Here is a 16,218-nt window from a genome sequence, read left to right on the forward strand (position 1 = left end):
AGTTCAACTTGAGATAGATAGATAGATAGATAGACTGATAAGAGAGAGAGAGAGAGAGAGAGAGAGACAGACAGATGAACTTACTCTTTTCAGAGGTACGGTGCTTCTGAACCAGTTATAGTCAGGAGATACTCTTATCTCCTCCATTGCTGAAATGCAGATGAAATGTCAGGTTAAACACGTGTATGTTTCACAGAATAACTGACACGATCGTCTCAATGCTTGCAATTTAGATGAAAAGAACAGGTAGGTTGCTGTGTCATTGATTTTACACCCCCTTCATGTTTTTCACCATAGAAAAACCTATGAGAAAAACATGTGACTAGTGTGCTAAATGATCTTGTAAATGTGCATACACAGTTCCTGCAATTACATCAAATAATATAAAATAAATTATATCAAAATTATATTTGAAATAATCGTTTAAATAAGTAAAATAGCGGACATGAGATTGTTTTAAACGCTCAAAAACACAACATCCATCTCTATAAAACTGCCGTTTGTATACGCTTCACAACAATGTAAATCAGGGGACCATTTCGAGCGATAGATGAGTAAACATTACCGTGCTGATTTGTGAAATAAATCACCTTTTACTGACTTTCATCCACAGATTTGAAAAAACATTGTCGCCTTTCGCTGAATCACATGACAGCAGCTTCCGCAGCCAACAAACGACTGACTGCACACGATCACACCAGCCAATCAGGACCCGCAAACTGTGCGCATGCGCGGTGAGAGCAACGGGGAGCCATTAAAGGAACAGTTACCCTGAAAAAAAAAAAAGTTGTTCCAAACCGCATGACTTTCTTTCTTTCTGTTGAACAAAAACCGAAATGAATGACATAATGATAGTCTCGGTCACGACTCTATTAGAAACATTCACAACTATTCAAATCTAATATTCAATGTTTCCACGTATTATTATTTTTTTCTTTAATTTAGTATGCAATGTGATATTATATATTTAAATATTTTATATATATATTATTTTATATTAGGCATGTTTGTCCATGTTTATCCGTAAATTTGTTATAGGGTTTGTTTTGCACCTATTTTTGTTTAATAAAATCATTCATATGAACAATTCTGGCTTCAAATATCAGCTTCCCTATTTCTTGTGTTCCACCAGCTCTGTAGTATTTCCATCAGTAAGGTTCTTTTCCATTCTGATATTTCTGACAATAAGGAGTTAGATGATGTCTTAAACTTTATTTTTATGATGGATAAATATATCCACAAAGCTACATACCTTAAATGTAAACCCTGCAGCAAAATATTTACTTCTGATCCACATTTATTATCATCACTTCAAAAAGTCTCCTCTAATAAAAACGCCATCATATTATCAAAGTCATCTCATATTATAGAACGGTTTTTAGATAAATTGTAATTTGTTCAAAAAAACCTCTCTCCTCCGTATTCCCCCATATGTTCTATGCTCTTTGTTCTGCATTATTTGTTTCTTTTGTATTGAATTATATTTCTGCATTAAAAAAAATCATTCATATGCTTAGTTAGTTAGTTTTAGTTAGATGTACTAGACTGCGAAGTTTAATGTTTTTCAGGTTGTTTAGTCTGTAATTCATCTGTAATGAACCTGAAAATGATACAAGTGACAGACGCACACGTTGTGCTTTTCTCTGTACAGTTTCAGGATTGCTGCGATGTGGAGTGGGTTGTGATATAATATACGTAAGTAGTGTGTATTAGACAGCTGTTGTGTTGTAGTTGCGGTGTTGGACTTTTGTTTCCGCTCATTGTAACAGTCTGTTCATTGTTAAGGATTGATTCACTGGCTTTAGTGATTTATTGATTCACTGCGGAATTAATTCAGTGACGTAAATGATTCATTGCCTAGGTAATTCACTGAACCTAATGATTCTTTGAATCTTTGCGAATTGATTCACCGACTGAGATGATTCTCGGTCAGAATGATTCAGTGACTCAAGAGTGTCATCGGTTGTTTACTCGTATATCACAGTGTCTAGCTCAGACAGCAGTGTGTGTTTAGTTCAGACCCCAAAATAACGTATTTCGCTTATTAATGTAATTGCTTCTTATTAATTCACAGATTTGATTTTAAGTCATTTATTATTGTCGGGCCTGTATTGAATGGCTTTCGCTGCGTTAGCTCTAAGCTAGCGCTAACCTTCCATCGCTCCGCAAATTCAACCGATTCAGTTAGTCAAAAAACACAACAACACTCAAGCATGTCGTGTACGTGTGCTTCAGCAGCGAGAAAACTGCTAAATTCAGCTCACAAAGGTAAGAAGAAAGTCATATTTTGAAAAATATTGATGTTTGTTTGTTTCTTAACCTAACAGTTCGGCTAGCACTGCTGCTAGTGCGCTAACAATATATAAACAAACCGTAATTATTTACTATTAAAAAAACTATATATTTACAAGTCAGCCTTCATTTATAAGACGTATTTTAATGCTTTTAAAGTAAAAAAAATGTCATTGGACATTTGACAAGTGCATCTATTGCAATACACATGCGCATTGTTTATATAATCAGATTATTTATTGAAATAATAACCTACGATTCATTAATGAATTCATTTAGTTGTTTAATGTAAGTCATTAGTTAGTTTGGCCCGGTGATTATTTCAAATCTCTTTCATGATTCATAATATGAAAATGTAATTCTTTGTCAAAACTCCTGTAGTCTGATTAGAAACATTATTTTATTTGTTGGATTGGATTTCTGTTCCAATAAAGTGTGATTTTTGTTGCCAATGTTCTGTTTTAAGGCACTTCAAACAATATGGCTTCATACCTGTCATCAGGTTATTGATATTTTGAGTGCATTTCCTCCTGTAGCTCTCATGTTTGTGTTTGTGCCACAGGAATTTCTGGCTCTAGAGTCCAGTTACTGTCACTGAGCCGCCTGGGGACTCGTGAGGTTCGTCTGGCACGCCGTGTCCCCGTGAGGTGGTTCTCGGAGACCTCTGTGTATTATGCTTCAAAAGATGGGATGAAAGATGGAGATGGTGGAAAGGTAAGATTATAGATATGTGGCGTTACATGACAACAAGGGTCTGAGAAGGAAGTAATAATAACTTTAGCAATGTAATTCATCCTCTTCCTGGAAATTGTTTTATTAAACTTGTTTTCTTTTTAAGAAATCAGTTGGTGAAGGAAGTGGAAAAAGAAGCAGCTCTAGTAATTCCGGCAAAGGAGGAAGTCAGCTGAGGTGCCCCAAATGTGGAGATCCTTGCACACATGTAGAAACATTTGTTTGTGAGTACTTCGTTTCATTTTATATTTTATTTTTTGGTTTAATTTTTTATTTTATTATCATTGGATATATTTATTTTATTTTATTCAATTATTTTTTTCATATAATTATCTGTCTGCTGAGTGTATTACTGGATTACTCAAGGTGAACACATTTTTTGTTGTTTCCAAAGACTTACGGTTTCTTTTGGTCTTGTGCATGTTTAAGTAGTGTTTACTGAACTAACTGTTCAATGCTAAAAATAAATCATACACAACAAGTTGCTTTCTCATCTGCTGGTGTTTTAATTAGTAACATGGCTTAAAAGTTGATTAGTTAAAACTAAAAATTCTGATTGTGATTTAAATTGCAACTTCATTTATTAATTTCTTGTTTTAATTAAAAGTAATTATGTTTCAAGGCTTTCTTTCAAATCTTCCAGTTTGTGGTGCTTGTTTGATGGGCTGCACATTATTAATATTATTATTATTATTATTAGGGAATGCAGTATGCATAGATATCTTATAGTAGATTTGTAATTAGTAGATTCAAATTTTAAACAAAATATAAAACATTACTGTTGTAGTATTTCACTGTAAAATAAATTGTATTCAAGAAAAATGTAATAATAATTTTATTTTACAGTACAACTGTGAAATTACAATTTTAATATAACATGATTTGTGCATGTTGCGTTCCCAAATAAACATTATAAGCATCCCAGACTCGGAGTAGATGCAGAGATGAGATCATGTGGACTGAGCCGTTTTAAGACACTGCAAACACTGGATCATGAGCTGCTTGAGTGCCGCATTTCACTCTGAAACACGTAGCGCATATATTTAATTAAACAACATAAGCAATGCCGCGATTACGGTTTTAATTCAATTAATCGTTCAGCGATTTAAAAAAACTGAGTAAGGTGTTATTTCTCTTTTGCAGCATCAACTCGCTTTGTGAAATGTGAAAAATGCCACCACTTTTTTGTGGTGCTTTCAGAAACAGACACTAAGAAGAGTTTGAGTAAAGACCCAGAGTCTGCAGCGGAAGCTGTTAAGTTGGCTTTCCAGCAGAAACCCCCTCCGCCACCTAAAAAGGTAAATATTCATTAAACTTTGAGATTTTAGAGCAGTGTAACAACCTACTACAAGGTTAGCTGGTGGTTCCCACCTTTGTGTGTAATGTCTCTGTTTTTGTTTTCTTGCAGATCTATGCTTATCTTGATAAGTATGTTGTGGGTCAGGATCATGCTAAGAAGGTTCTGTCGGTGGCCGTGTACAATCATTATAAACGCATCTACAACAACATGCCGGCAGGCTCCAGGCAGCAGCAGGTGGAGGTAGAGAAACAGGCATCCCTCACTCCTCGAGGTTTGTACTGCAGAGCGTGTGTATGTGTGTCGAACACGCATAGAAGTTAAGAACAAGTGGTTTTCACTAAACAGTTCTTATGTAAGAGACTCATAGCCATTAGGAAATTAATCTGTCACAGGATACAAATTATACTTGGTGTAATCAGAAAGCCAGGTTTTACTCATCAGTTGAAAGCACGAAATAGAGAAGTGATCCTTTGGTGAAACACACAGGTTTTTTGTGCTTCGAAGATTAAAATGAAAATGTATCCAGCTTTTTAAAATAATTTTAAATGCTCATTGAAGTGTGCTATTCCTTTACATATCAAAGCTTAAGTAGATTGTTCAAATCCCTAAACCTAAATATGAGAAATAATAGTAGTGATGATTGCCAAGGGAATAATATTATAATCTACTTTTAAAGGAATAGTTTACCCGCTGAAAATGTACTCACCCTCGGGCCATCCAAGATAAAGACGAGTTTGTTTCTTCATCAGAACAGATTTGGAGAAATTTAGCATCACATCACTTGCTCACCAATGGATCCTCTGCAGTCAATGGGTGCCGTCAGAATGAGAGTTTGTTACAGACTTTTCACTTCAGAAGATGTTAATTGATGGGCTGTGGATTCGAGTCGTGTGGATTACTTGTGGATTATTGTGATGTTTTTATCAGCTGTTTGGACTCTCATTCTGACGGCACCCATTCACTGCAGAGGATCCATTGGTGAGCAAGTGATGAAATGCTAAATTTCTCTAAATCTGTTATGATGAAGAAACAAACTTTACATCTTGGATGGCATAAGGGTGAATGATTTTTCACTTTTGGGTGAACTTTTCCTTTAAATGTTCTTTTTAATCATTTTGGTTGTGTCATGTTTGAAGGACTAGCCCTCCATGATAGGTTTCCATTGTGTACCTTCTTAAATCTTCTAATCTACTCTTTTTTTTTAGAAGCCAGTATAACCTCCATTGTTATTGTCATTAGTAATAATCCAAAAGCAACATTTTATGGAATCTGTCAACTTTTGTCATTTGGCATTTGTACAATTCAGTTGCAATTTTGCAGCAGAGTTTACTGAATAGGTCAAGGTTTCTTGTACTGTGAGAATTGGTAGTGATTTCGTCATCTTTCTCTGTAGAGCTAGAGCTAAGACGACGGGTGGATGAATACAGGTTTACAAGTAAGTGTATGTCAACACCCATAATCTGCATTATTGTCTATATGTGTCATTTGAACTAGGGTTGTGACGGTGAGGAAATTTTCCCACCGGTTAATCGACGTGTGACAACACCAGTAATACCGGTATCACCGCGGGGGCGGGGCGTTCCCTCTTTTCCTCGCTTTCCTTCGCTTTTAAATAGCTTGTAAAAGCGGTGTGGACATTTTCCATTTATTTTTCTAAACAAATCTGTTCTGTGTTGTTTCAGTATGCTTTGATCTTTGTTGGGTGTTGTACAAATGCCAAAAAAACATGTAGTTAGTTTTCTTCCAACAATGAAAAAAGGTTAAAGGAAATGAAGTGTTATATTAACGCATATTTAAAGTGACAATGCAATGTATCAGAAACAATGATGTCATGTTTTACCAGCTAAGCAGAGAGGGAGAGTTTCCTAGTGACCTGATTTAACTGCTGGGTCATGTGTTGCTTTTGCCATATGCAGCTTTCAGAGGCTCTTGTCACAGGAAATTCCATTAGATCTTGTGAATAGAGCTGCTGTGCACACTAAGCAATTTGACCGTACCAGTCGGTGCAGCTAGTCTTCACTGATGATGAAAGTACACATTTTGGTGCTATCGTTATCAGTGTTATTTTAATATTATTTATGTACTTATTTGTGAAATATTTAGAAATTGGGTTTTTTAATATTTTCAGTTTTCAATAGTAATAGTAATTTTAGTGCTTCAAAGTAGAGGCCTGCACGGGACTGTTTTTTTATTCCCGCTCCCGCGATATATTCACTCTTTGTTCACCCGCTGTCCGCTTAGAATAATTTTATTCCCGACCCGACCGTTACCGCTAAATTTAGATCTTGTTTCCAGAATCTCACATTTAAATTTCCGCTACTGAATCAGGCTAAGCAAAATATGAACAAAACCGAGTTGAACGTCCTTCAAGGACAGCGCATCCACTGCAATCCTTATTTTGCTCTGTCACTCATCGACAACATGCCTGTTCTGTCTGATGGCCGTATATTTACAACCGGTTAGCCTGCTCTGAGGACCGTTATGCACATGCTGCGCGCACAGACCCCGCAAATAAAATACATGATGCGGAAAGCGCTGGTCCGTGCGTGCAGCGCGTGCATAACAGTCCTGAGCGCAGGCTGTACCGGTGGTCGATAAGATTACACCAGAGTTACCGACCGGTACCACGTTTTATTCGGAAATTTTATCCCGCGTCGCAAGAAATCTGGTCGGTTCCCGCGGGAGAGCCGCGGGAATGCAGATCTCTACTTCAAAGTGCTTATGTTGAGGTAGTCAAAAACGGCTTGAATCAAAAAATTGGTTTAACAAAAAAATTGCGCTTTGAATGTTTTGATTCAAGCTGTTTTTGAATGTCTTGCCCTATAGACTGTGATTGTAAGTGCATTGCTGTAAACATAATGAGTGAGACTTCAAAATTATTGTCTGTGGTATCGACAGTGTGCCACCGAAAAAGGTCAAAAACTTGTTTTGAACCTGGAACATTCCTTTTAAAGATCTTATGTTTAACTGTTTAAGTTGAGATTTTCAAAGCACTAAATCATTACATACATAATGAAGATTCCTTGAAATTCAGAAATCTTTTGTGAATTCCCTAATCTTCAAAAAGTCATACTTTATGCATTTTTGTTTTGTTTTTGCTACTGTTGTGTAATTTGTCCAGAGCTGCTGCAGATTGCAGGGATCAGTCCTCATGGAAACGCTCTGGGCGCCTCCATGCAGCAGCAGCTGAACCAGCAGGCACCTCCAGAGAAGAGAGGAGGAGAAGTGCTGGACTCCACACACACCGACATCAAACTAGAGAAGAGCAACATAGTGGTGCTGGGCCCCACTGGCTCAGGTGAGACAGAAACACACACTTTCAGTGTCGTGTACAATTTGACAGTTGTTCAAAAGCTTGGGGTCAGTAAGATAAAATAAAAAATTAATACTTTTATTCAGCAAGGATGCATTAAATTGATCAAAAGTGACGGTAAAGACATGTAGAATGTAACAAAAGATTTCTATTTCAAATAAATGCTGTTCTTTTGGATTTTCCATTCATCTAAGAATGCTGAAAAAAGTATCACTGTCTCCGCAAGTAAATAAAGCAGCACAGCTGTTTTTAACATTGATGATAAATATTTCTCGAGCAGCAAATCAGCATGTTAGAATGATTTCTGAAGAATCATGTGATGCTGAAGACTGGAGTAATGATGCTGAAGATTCAGCTTCACGGTTATTTTTTTTTTATCGTAATAATATTTCACAATATTACTGTTTTTACTGTATTGTGATCAAATAAATACAGCCTTGGTGAGCATTAGAGAATTCTTTCATTTAAAAAACCTTAATGCCCCTAAACTTTTGAAACTTATGTCTTGAGCAAAGTGTGCTGATATGAACAACTAGGAACCTAACAAATCTGTGCTACAGGGAAAACGCTTCTGGCCCAAACATTGGCCAAATGCCTGGATGTTCCCTTTGCAATCTGTGACTGCACCACCCTCACTCAGGCAGGGTACGTGGGAGAGGACATAGAGTCAGTCATCGCAAAGCTACTGCAGGACGCCAACTATATGATCGAGAAAGCTCAACAAGGTAACACTTCCTGTGACATTTAACCACAGACCATGTTGCCCAGGAGTTTGTTCAATGAAACTTTGATTGGGATGTTGAAATTGTTTCAGGTATCGTGTTTTTGGATGAAGTAGACAAGATAGGTAGCGTTCCTGGGATCCATCAGTTAAGGGACGTGGGAGGAGAGGGAGTGCAGCAGGTTGGTCATTCAAAATGAACCAGATTCAATGTACTAGGTCACACAATTCAGATATGTCGCTGATATTCAGCTGAACTTTGCTCTAAATTGCAAGAATGCTCACAAGGCTGTTAAAGATTAACAGAAACAGTTTGTTATTCTTGGAATCTCACTTCTGTATTTCTGTACTACTTTAATCACTAACTTGTGATTGACTAATTTCTGTAAAATGCTACGGAAAACTTGTTTCCACCACAGAATAAGAAAAATAAATTCAGATTTTTTGTCACACAATTCTGACTTTTTTCTCACAATTGCAAATTTACATCTCACAATTCAGACTTTCTTTCCCTCAGAATTCTGAGTTCACGTCTTGCAATTCAGTTTGTTTTTAATTGCAAGAACAAAATCAGAATTGTGATATATAGACTCTATCAAAAATTGTGAGAAAGTCAGCATTGTGACAAAACGTTGCAATTCCATTTTTTATTTTTTGTATCCTGTGGCAGAAACAAGCTTCCATAAAATGCAGCTTCTACAAATAATTTTGTCAAAATAACGATTTGTGACTTCAGAAAACATATTTGAGTCATGCCTAAAAATACAAATTCTTTACTGCAGGATTTAAAAAATAACCTGAAACCAATTTTGTGGTGATGACTGTCATGTGTTTCATTGTTTTTGATAGGGTTTACTGAAGCTACTGGAAGGCACTATTGTTAATGTTCCTGAGAAGAACACGAGGAAACTGAGAGGTGAAACTGTCCAAGTTGACACCACCAACATCCTGTTTGTAGCATCTGGAGCGTTTAACGGACTTGACCGTATCATCAGCAGGAGAAAGAATGAGAAGGTGAGTAATACCAGGATGTAGACACATAACAACAAGGTTTTATTCACACAATGATGCAAGACCTTCTCGGTTAATTAATTTTGGTGAAAATCGGATGAACCATCTAGGTTCAAAAAGCAGGTTTTTCAGAAAATTCAAAATGGCGGGAACATTTTCATGATGGAAAATTATGTTTATATAATGTAGCTGTTGCCTTCATATTCCATATGTAGTACCTTGGGTTCGGAACACCGTCTAACATGTGGAAAGGTCGACGGGCGGCGGCAGCGGCTGACCTCGCTAACACCACGGGTGGAGAAGTGGACGTGGTGGCTGAGATTGAGGAGAAGGACCGGCTTCTGAAACACGTGGAGGCCAGAGACCTCATTGAGTTCGGGATGATTCCTGAGTTTGTGGGCCGTCTTCCTGTTGTGGTTCCGCTGCACAGCCTGGATGAGAAGACACTGGTGCAGATCCTCACAGAGCCACGCAATGCTGTTGTGCCTCAGTATCAGGCTCTCTTCAGCATGGACAAGGTTGGTACCTGATATACAAATTGCAAAAAGAGATCTGTGCCAATCTATATAGTCTTAAGTATTTCCTGGATGCAGGGTTATCGTTAACTAAAATAAAAAGCAAAACTAAAACCATAAAGAAAAACATTTTCATTACTTAAAATAAAAGTTTAACTGAAATAAGATATTAAAAAAACCTTAAGCTTATTTTATTTTCAGCTAGTTGCCAAGGCATCATTTCTCCTTTTCTTTTAGTTTAAGAAGTACTTATATAACTAAAACTGAAATAAAAATGAATAAAAAACTATATAGACACATTTTAAAAAACAAAAGCTAATAAAAAAAATTAATACAGCTTTAACTAAAATTTAAATGAAAACGGAAGATAAAATAAAAACTATTTCAAAATAATAATAAAACTATAATAGGATATCAGTGATTCTAAAACAACACTTCCTGGGTGCATAGATTCAAATCACATAGTAGAAAACAAGAGGGTATCCACACACCAAGCAAGTTCAAAGTCCAAGATCTATTGAGAAACAATTGTTTTGAAGATTTTGAACTATACTGAAGTGCACAAAAAAAAAAAACCTAATACACGAACACATATTTTATTAAGTTAATTAATATTAAAAACCTAAAATAACATAATAAAATGTTTATTAAAAATAATAATGAATATAAATAAAGTAATAAAAAACTTTGCCATTTTTTAAAATGTATTATGTCCTTTTGAATGTTTTTTTCTTTTATCATTGTTGTTATTTTTGTGTTTATATTAATATTAAAATTATTAAAGGGGTCATATGGCTGCCGGCAGCCATATCACCCTGTAGCCCAAGACTGGTTGCCCACTGAAGCTAAGCAGGGCTGAGCCTGGTCAGTACCTGGATGGGAGACCTCCTGGGAAAACTAGGTGGCTGCTGGAAGAGGTGTTAGTGAGGCCAGCAGGTGGTGCTCACCGTGTGGTCTGTGTGGGTCCTAACGCCCCAGTATAGTGACGGGGACACTAGGCATCATATGACCCCTTTAATATAATTTTTTTATACCATGGTCTGTCTCAGTACTTGATTCTGATTGGCTGGCAGGTATGCATTAAAACCGTTTAATGCACAGATAGTTCCAAGTCAGTTTAATCACCGTTCTATATTAATGCGCTGCTTTCATTGACGCACACATTACTCACACAGAGTGAGAGTGAGAGCGAGAGAGATTGGAGATCACGCTGTGCACGCAGAAACATTCAGGAGCACAGAAACTTGTTGTCAATGCTGCCCTGCGACTTTTATTAATAAAATAGCTTAGATACTGGATTGCTGCATTATATTCCTCTGCAACGAGGAGGTAAAATCTCTGTTTAAGTAACTAAGCTCACAGCTTCATTGTTTGTAGAGAGAGCGCAGACGCAGGTAATTCACTCATGCAACTGTCATATCTCTCTTTCTTGATCGATCGATAATTAATTCAAATAAATGTTATAATTCATTAATTCTAATAAATGTGACCTTACCGCACTATTTCATCTCAGTCTGATTTGAAGCGGGCAGAATGCTAGCGCTAACAAGCCGTAACTTCTGGTCAAATATTGAGCTGCAAACATCATTAACCGCTTTAAGTTGTCAATGCTGGCAAATGACCATGGTATAAACGGGGTAATGCATGGCTAGCTGGGCATTAAACGATTTTAATGCACAACGTGGAGGCCAAGAACCACCCGACGCAATACGTATCCCTTACGTATATGTTTCTATTAGATTATTAAGCAGATAGTTTTTAGTAAATATATATCATACATAATATAATAAAAGGTGGCATAAATTAAAAGTGAATCATGTTTCTGGATGTGCTGTGTCTTTGTTTTGTATTAGTGTGATCTCAACGTGACACCTGATGCCCTGAGAGCGATTGCCAGATTGGCTCTGGAGCGTAAAACCGGAGCCCGCGGGCTTAGATCCATAATGGTAAGAGAATGCTGTTTTGTTGTTTGTTTTGTGACGTTTTCACTTTCTCAAAGGCATGCTGGTATAATGACGTGTGCTCTTGTGAGGTCATAAGCTGCCACTTTTTCCCAACAGGAAAAACTGCTGCTAGATCCCATGTTTGAGGTGCCACATTCAGATATTGTGGCCGTGGAAGTGAACAAGAAAGTGGTTGATGGAAAAGCGCCACCTCAGTACATACGGTGAGAGCTACATGACCTTGTTTGTTACTTTGTCATCTTATCTTTCCGCAATCAAGTTTAAAGTCTCTTTTGGCACACGTGGAACTATTGACTTTTTCTGATCAAATGTGCTTAGAGAGGGCAATTTAAGGAAAAAAAAAAAAAAGAAAAGAAAAAGTTAAAATATAAGTAGGTCTGTCATTCATTTGAAGAATTTACTTCGAAGACACCTTCATTTTTTTTATTTGTTTATATATTTATTTGAACTGTAATGCACATTGCAATTAAACAATTGTAACAAAAAATCATAATTGAAATAATATATATATATATATATATATATATATATTTCAATAAATATAATTCATATCAAGAAAAAATATTTTATCTGCTCAGTATCATTTTTAATGTAAACAATAATGGTTCCTCATTCTGGGTTCAATAAAAAAAATTATTTAACTGTTTGATTATTATGTACACGCTGAGAACATAGAAAGTGTTCTCTAAGTAAACCAGCACACATTGCTGTCCCTTTGAATTTACTGCCTCATTCGTTTAATAGCACTTTGTGGTCATTTTAATCAGTTTCATTGACTCTTTTGCTTTTCTCTTCACTCAGAGCTGCAGCTAAAGACTCCTCTGAGGAGGAGTACGACTCTGGAATCGAAGAGGAAAACTGGACAAGACAGGTGGATGCTGCCAAGAACTAAAAACTACAAACCCGGTTTATAGTCAAGACATTTCTTTAGCTGAATGTTTGACTCCTTGGTTCTCCTAAGGGTCCATTTCTCACTGTATGCTAGTGATGATTTCTTACTCACTTTGGAAAATCCTATTCCTTGAAAATATCCCAAATCTTACTCACTTTAAGCAATCATGGCTTAGAGTTTAAAATAAACCAAATTCTCCCCTGACACGTTCCTCGTAAAGAGATTGTTAACAGTATGTGAAATGTAAAGAGAATTGTTTATATATTTATTTGAACTGTAATGCACATTGCAATTAAACAATTGTAACAAAAAATCATAATTGAAATAATATATATATATATATATATATATATATATTTCAATAAATATAATTCATATCAAGAAAAAATATTTTATCTGCTCAGTATCATTTTTAATGTAAACAATAATGGTTCCTCATTCTGGGTTCAATAAAAAAAATTATTTAACTGTTTGATTATTATGTACACGCTGAGAACATAGAAAGTGTTCTCTAAGTAAACCAGCACACATTGCTATCCCTTTGAATTTACTGCCTCATTCGTTTAATAGCACTTTGTGGTCATTTTAATCAGTTTCATTGACTCTTTTGCTTTTCTCTTCACTCAGAGCTGCAGCTAAAGACTCCTCTGAGGAGGAGTACGACTCTGGAATCGAAGAGGAAAACTGGACAAGACAGGTGGATGCTGCCAAGAACTAAAAACTACAAACCCGGTTTATAGTCAAGACATTTCTTTAGCTGAATGTTTGACTCCTTGGTTCTCCTAAGGGTCCATTTCTCACTGTATGCTAGTGATGATTTCTTACTCACTTTGGAAAATCCTATTCCTTGAAAATATCCCAAATCTTACTCACTTTAAGCAATCATGGCTTAGAGTTTAAAATAAACCAAATTCTCCCCTGACACGTTCCTCGTAAAGAGATTGTTAACAGTATGTGAAATGTAAAGAGAATTGTATTTTATTCTTATTAACTTGATCTTGTAAGTGATTTTATGAACTGTTTGATTGGACACCAAACGGATAGAAAGTGAAGAGGGCTTGTACCAATGTGTGTTTGACTTCAGATTCCCTATGTTTTTCTTTGCCCTGCTTGGAATAAATTACACATTTGTGTCACACTGGTCATGTACTGGTTATACTGTTATATTGATATGATTAGAGATCCTTATAAAGCTATATCTGATCACTTTCATAAAGTCTCCCAATATGCCCATGGTACATCGTTTTTTGTAGCTGACATATAATAATTAGAAACCCATCTAAATATGTATTTTATTCATTTAAAATAATTATTTATACTAATTTAATTAGGTCTCTGATTGAGCTGACTTGTTTTTTCCCCCCTTCAATCAATGCTATGGGATTTTTACGTCAGTTTTGCTAGTACACTCAAGCTGCTATTTGCATTATGATAAGGCTCAAGAAAATCAGTAACTGTCTGGAATTGTATCAGTGTGCTGTCATCATTTCTGTTGTTATTCACAAAGTGGCCCAGTGATGGAAGATTTATTTGTATTGGCCAGATTAAAACAAATTGTACACATGTAACTTTGGTCTCTTTGAGAAAGTTGTGCATCACTAACTGCAGTAGTTACACAGTGATCTCTGCTGAATTCCCGGTGTAATTCCTTTTCAGTCGCTTCGCAGAAATGGATTTCTTTTTTCTTTTGAATTGCGTTGTTACAGAATATTCTCCGATTAAGTGCAAGGTGGGAAGGGGTTAAATTTTTTGTATAGAGAGAATAGAAACCATGTATGTTTTTGATCCTCACACTTCAAGTCAAAGCGCAGATGTACAAAACTAATGTATGTAGGAATAAAATGTAAATATTATCACTGAGCAATGCAGGTCTTCTGTTGTATTTTAATGAACACTGCAATGAGGATTAGAGAAAGATTGTGTTGTTCCAGGCCTGTATGACTTTCTTCCATTGCACACAAATGCAGATGACAGCCTCCGTCATCATTCACTTACACTGTATGGAAAGATGCAATAAAAGTGAATGATGATGGAGGCTTTCATTCTGTCTGACTTCTCATTTTGTTTTGCATGGAAGAAAGTTATAACAACATGAGGGTGAGCAAATGATGCCAAAGTTGTCATTTGAAGGTTTCATTGAAATACCAAACAATGAAATGTTTACCTATTTACTTATTTATTAAACAGAGGAACAAACAAAGAGGGGTAAAATGGACAAAATAACTAAATGTATCTATATACAAATATATAAATCCATAATATATAATGAAAATATACTATCAAATGTTTCATTCATTAGATAAAAAATTTAATTGCATGCAAAAATCTCGCTGGATTATTTCAATTAATGGTGAAAGTAATGTTTGGAAATGTAAACTGATACTTCCTACTGACACACTACAGCAAAAGATAGAAATAACTTGCTTAAAACCATTTTTTGTGGTGGTGAAAATACTAATTGCCTAAGACTTTTGCACAGTACTGTGTGTGTGTGTGTGTGTATATATATATATATCAGGCGCGTTTCCTCCGAGGAGGCAAGGGAGGCAGTGTCTCCTCAAAATATTGGATGAGAAAAAAAAATTTGTAGTACAAAAATAAAACAACGCTCATATTACAAAGTATAACATTAAAAAGGTGTATAAATCACTCGTTTTTCTAAAGTAACACTCACACTGTCCAACAGCGACACCCGCAGGTAAAGTTACAGCGGAGGCTTGCCTCCCCTGAGCCCATTGACTATTAACAGAGACCCCATAGAGTGCCTTGACTTTACTGAGGGGTAATTGAGAATGAATGGGGGAAAGTCAAGTGAGAGGAGGCCATGCCTCCATCGCGATATGATTGGATCTGACTGGTTATGTTCGGCTGTGATTGGTTCATTAGATAAATCCCGCCTCTTGTGTTCATGCGCGTTCCGCGTTCGCGAATCAGTCTGAATGAACAATATAATGGCGTTAATGGGAAGACTAATAAAAAAAGTAAGTAAACAACTCTCACACTTAGATATATTTTTTTACCACTTTTTTTTTTTTTACATCAAAATAAGATTAATTTTTTTTTAGAAAAAAAGTTTTTATTGAGCAATCAGCTTGGAGCAATTTCATGACTGATGATCTGAATAATTCAAAAATAGTTAAAAGTTAACTATTGAAAAGAATAGCTGAACATAAGTTCACAAATAATGTGATAATAATAATGTGTGAACAAAACAAATAATAATGCATGGCTTTAATAAATAGAATATTGATTACATTGTTGTTAATGTAAAAATATAAAATAGTTTTGTTTGTTTTTTTGATAGTGTAAGTACTGTTTAGTTAACCAAGAAAATGTGACTGGGACATTAATTTACATTTGGGGAAAAAAAAAAATTTGAGGACTTTGTCTCCTCATTTCCGAACACCACCGCACACCACTGATATATATATATATATATATATATATATATATATATATATACACACAAATACACACA

General features: G+C 35.8%; 2 protein-coding genes across 4 annotated transcripts in view; one reads left to right on the forward strand and one right to left on the reverse strand.

Annotated features, from left to right (window-relative positions):
- Positions 1–694, reverse strand: part of LOC107733937 (SPG21 abhydrolase domain containing, maspardin) — a 6,428-nt gene extending 5,734 nt beyond the window's left edge. The window contains exons 1-2 of one of the 2 annotated variants that reach the window (XM_016545791.1): positions 566–694; positions 85–149 (exon numbers count right to left, since the gene is read on the reverse strand). In XM_016545791.1, coding sequence (XP_016401277.1) covers positions 85–147 — 63 coding nt within the window. In that variant the 5' untranslated portion in view covers positions 148–149; positions 566–694. The remainder of the gene's footprint in view (positions 1–84; positions 150–565) is intronic. The other variant, XM_016545788.1, reaches the window with a different exon arrangement.
- Positions 695–1,915: 1,221 nt separating this feature from the next.
- Positions 1,916–12,994, forward strand: LOC107733949 (ATP-dependent Clp protease ATP-binding subunit clpX-like, mitochondrial). Of its 2 annotated transcripts, XM_016545810.1 has the most exons (14): positions 1,916–2,268; positions 2,855–3,006; positions 3,131–3,248; positions 4,168–4,322; positions 4,433–4,595; positions 5,718–5,759; positions 7,446–7,622; positions 8,198–8,362; positions 8,452–8,540; positions 9,208–9,372; positions 9,585–9,887; positions 11,738–11,830; positions 11,945–12,051; positions 12,650–12,994. In XM_016545810.1, exons 1-14 carry the CDS (start codon positions 2,214–2,216, stop codon positions 12,738–12,740), a joined length of 1,875 nt encoding a protein of 624 aa, XP_016401296.1. In that variant the 5' UTR covers positions 1,916–2,213; the 3' UTR covers positions 12,741–12,994. The 2 variants fall into 2 exon arrangements, with proteins under 2 accessions (XP_016401296.1, XP_016401297.1); XM_016545811.1 differs by lacking the exon at positions 5,718–5,759.
- Positions 12,995–16,218: the final 3,224 nt, after the last annotated feature.

The sequence above is a fragment of the Sinocyclocheilus rhinocerous genome, unplaced genomic scaffold (genome assembly GCF_001515625.1).
Source record: "Sinocyclocheilus rhinocerous isolate Xijiao unplaced genomic scaffold, SAMN03320098_v1.1 scaffold760, whole genome shotgun sequence".
NCBI classification, from domain to species: domain Eukaryota; kingdom Metazoa; phylum Chordata; class Actinopteri; order Cypriniformes; family Cyprinidae; genus Sinocyclocheilus; species Sinocyclocheilus rhinocerous.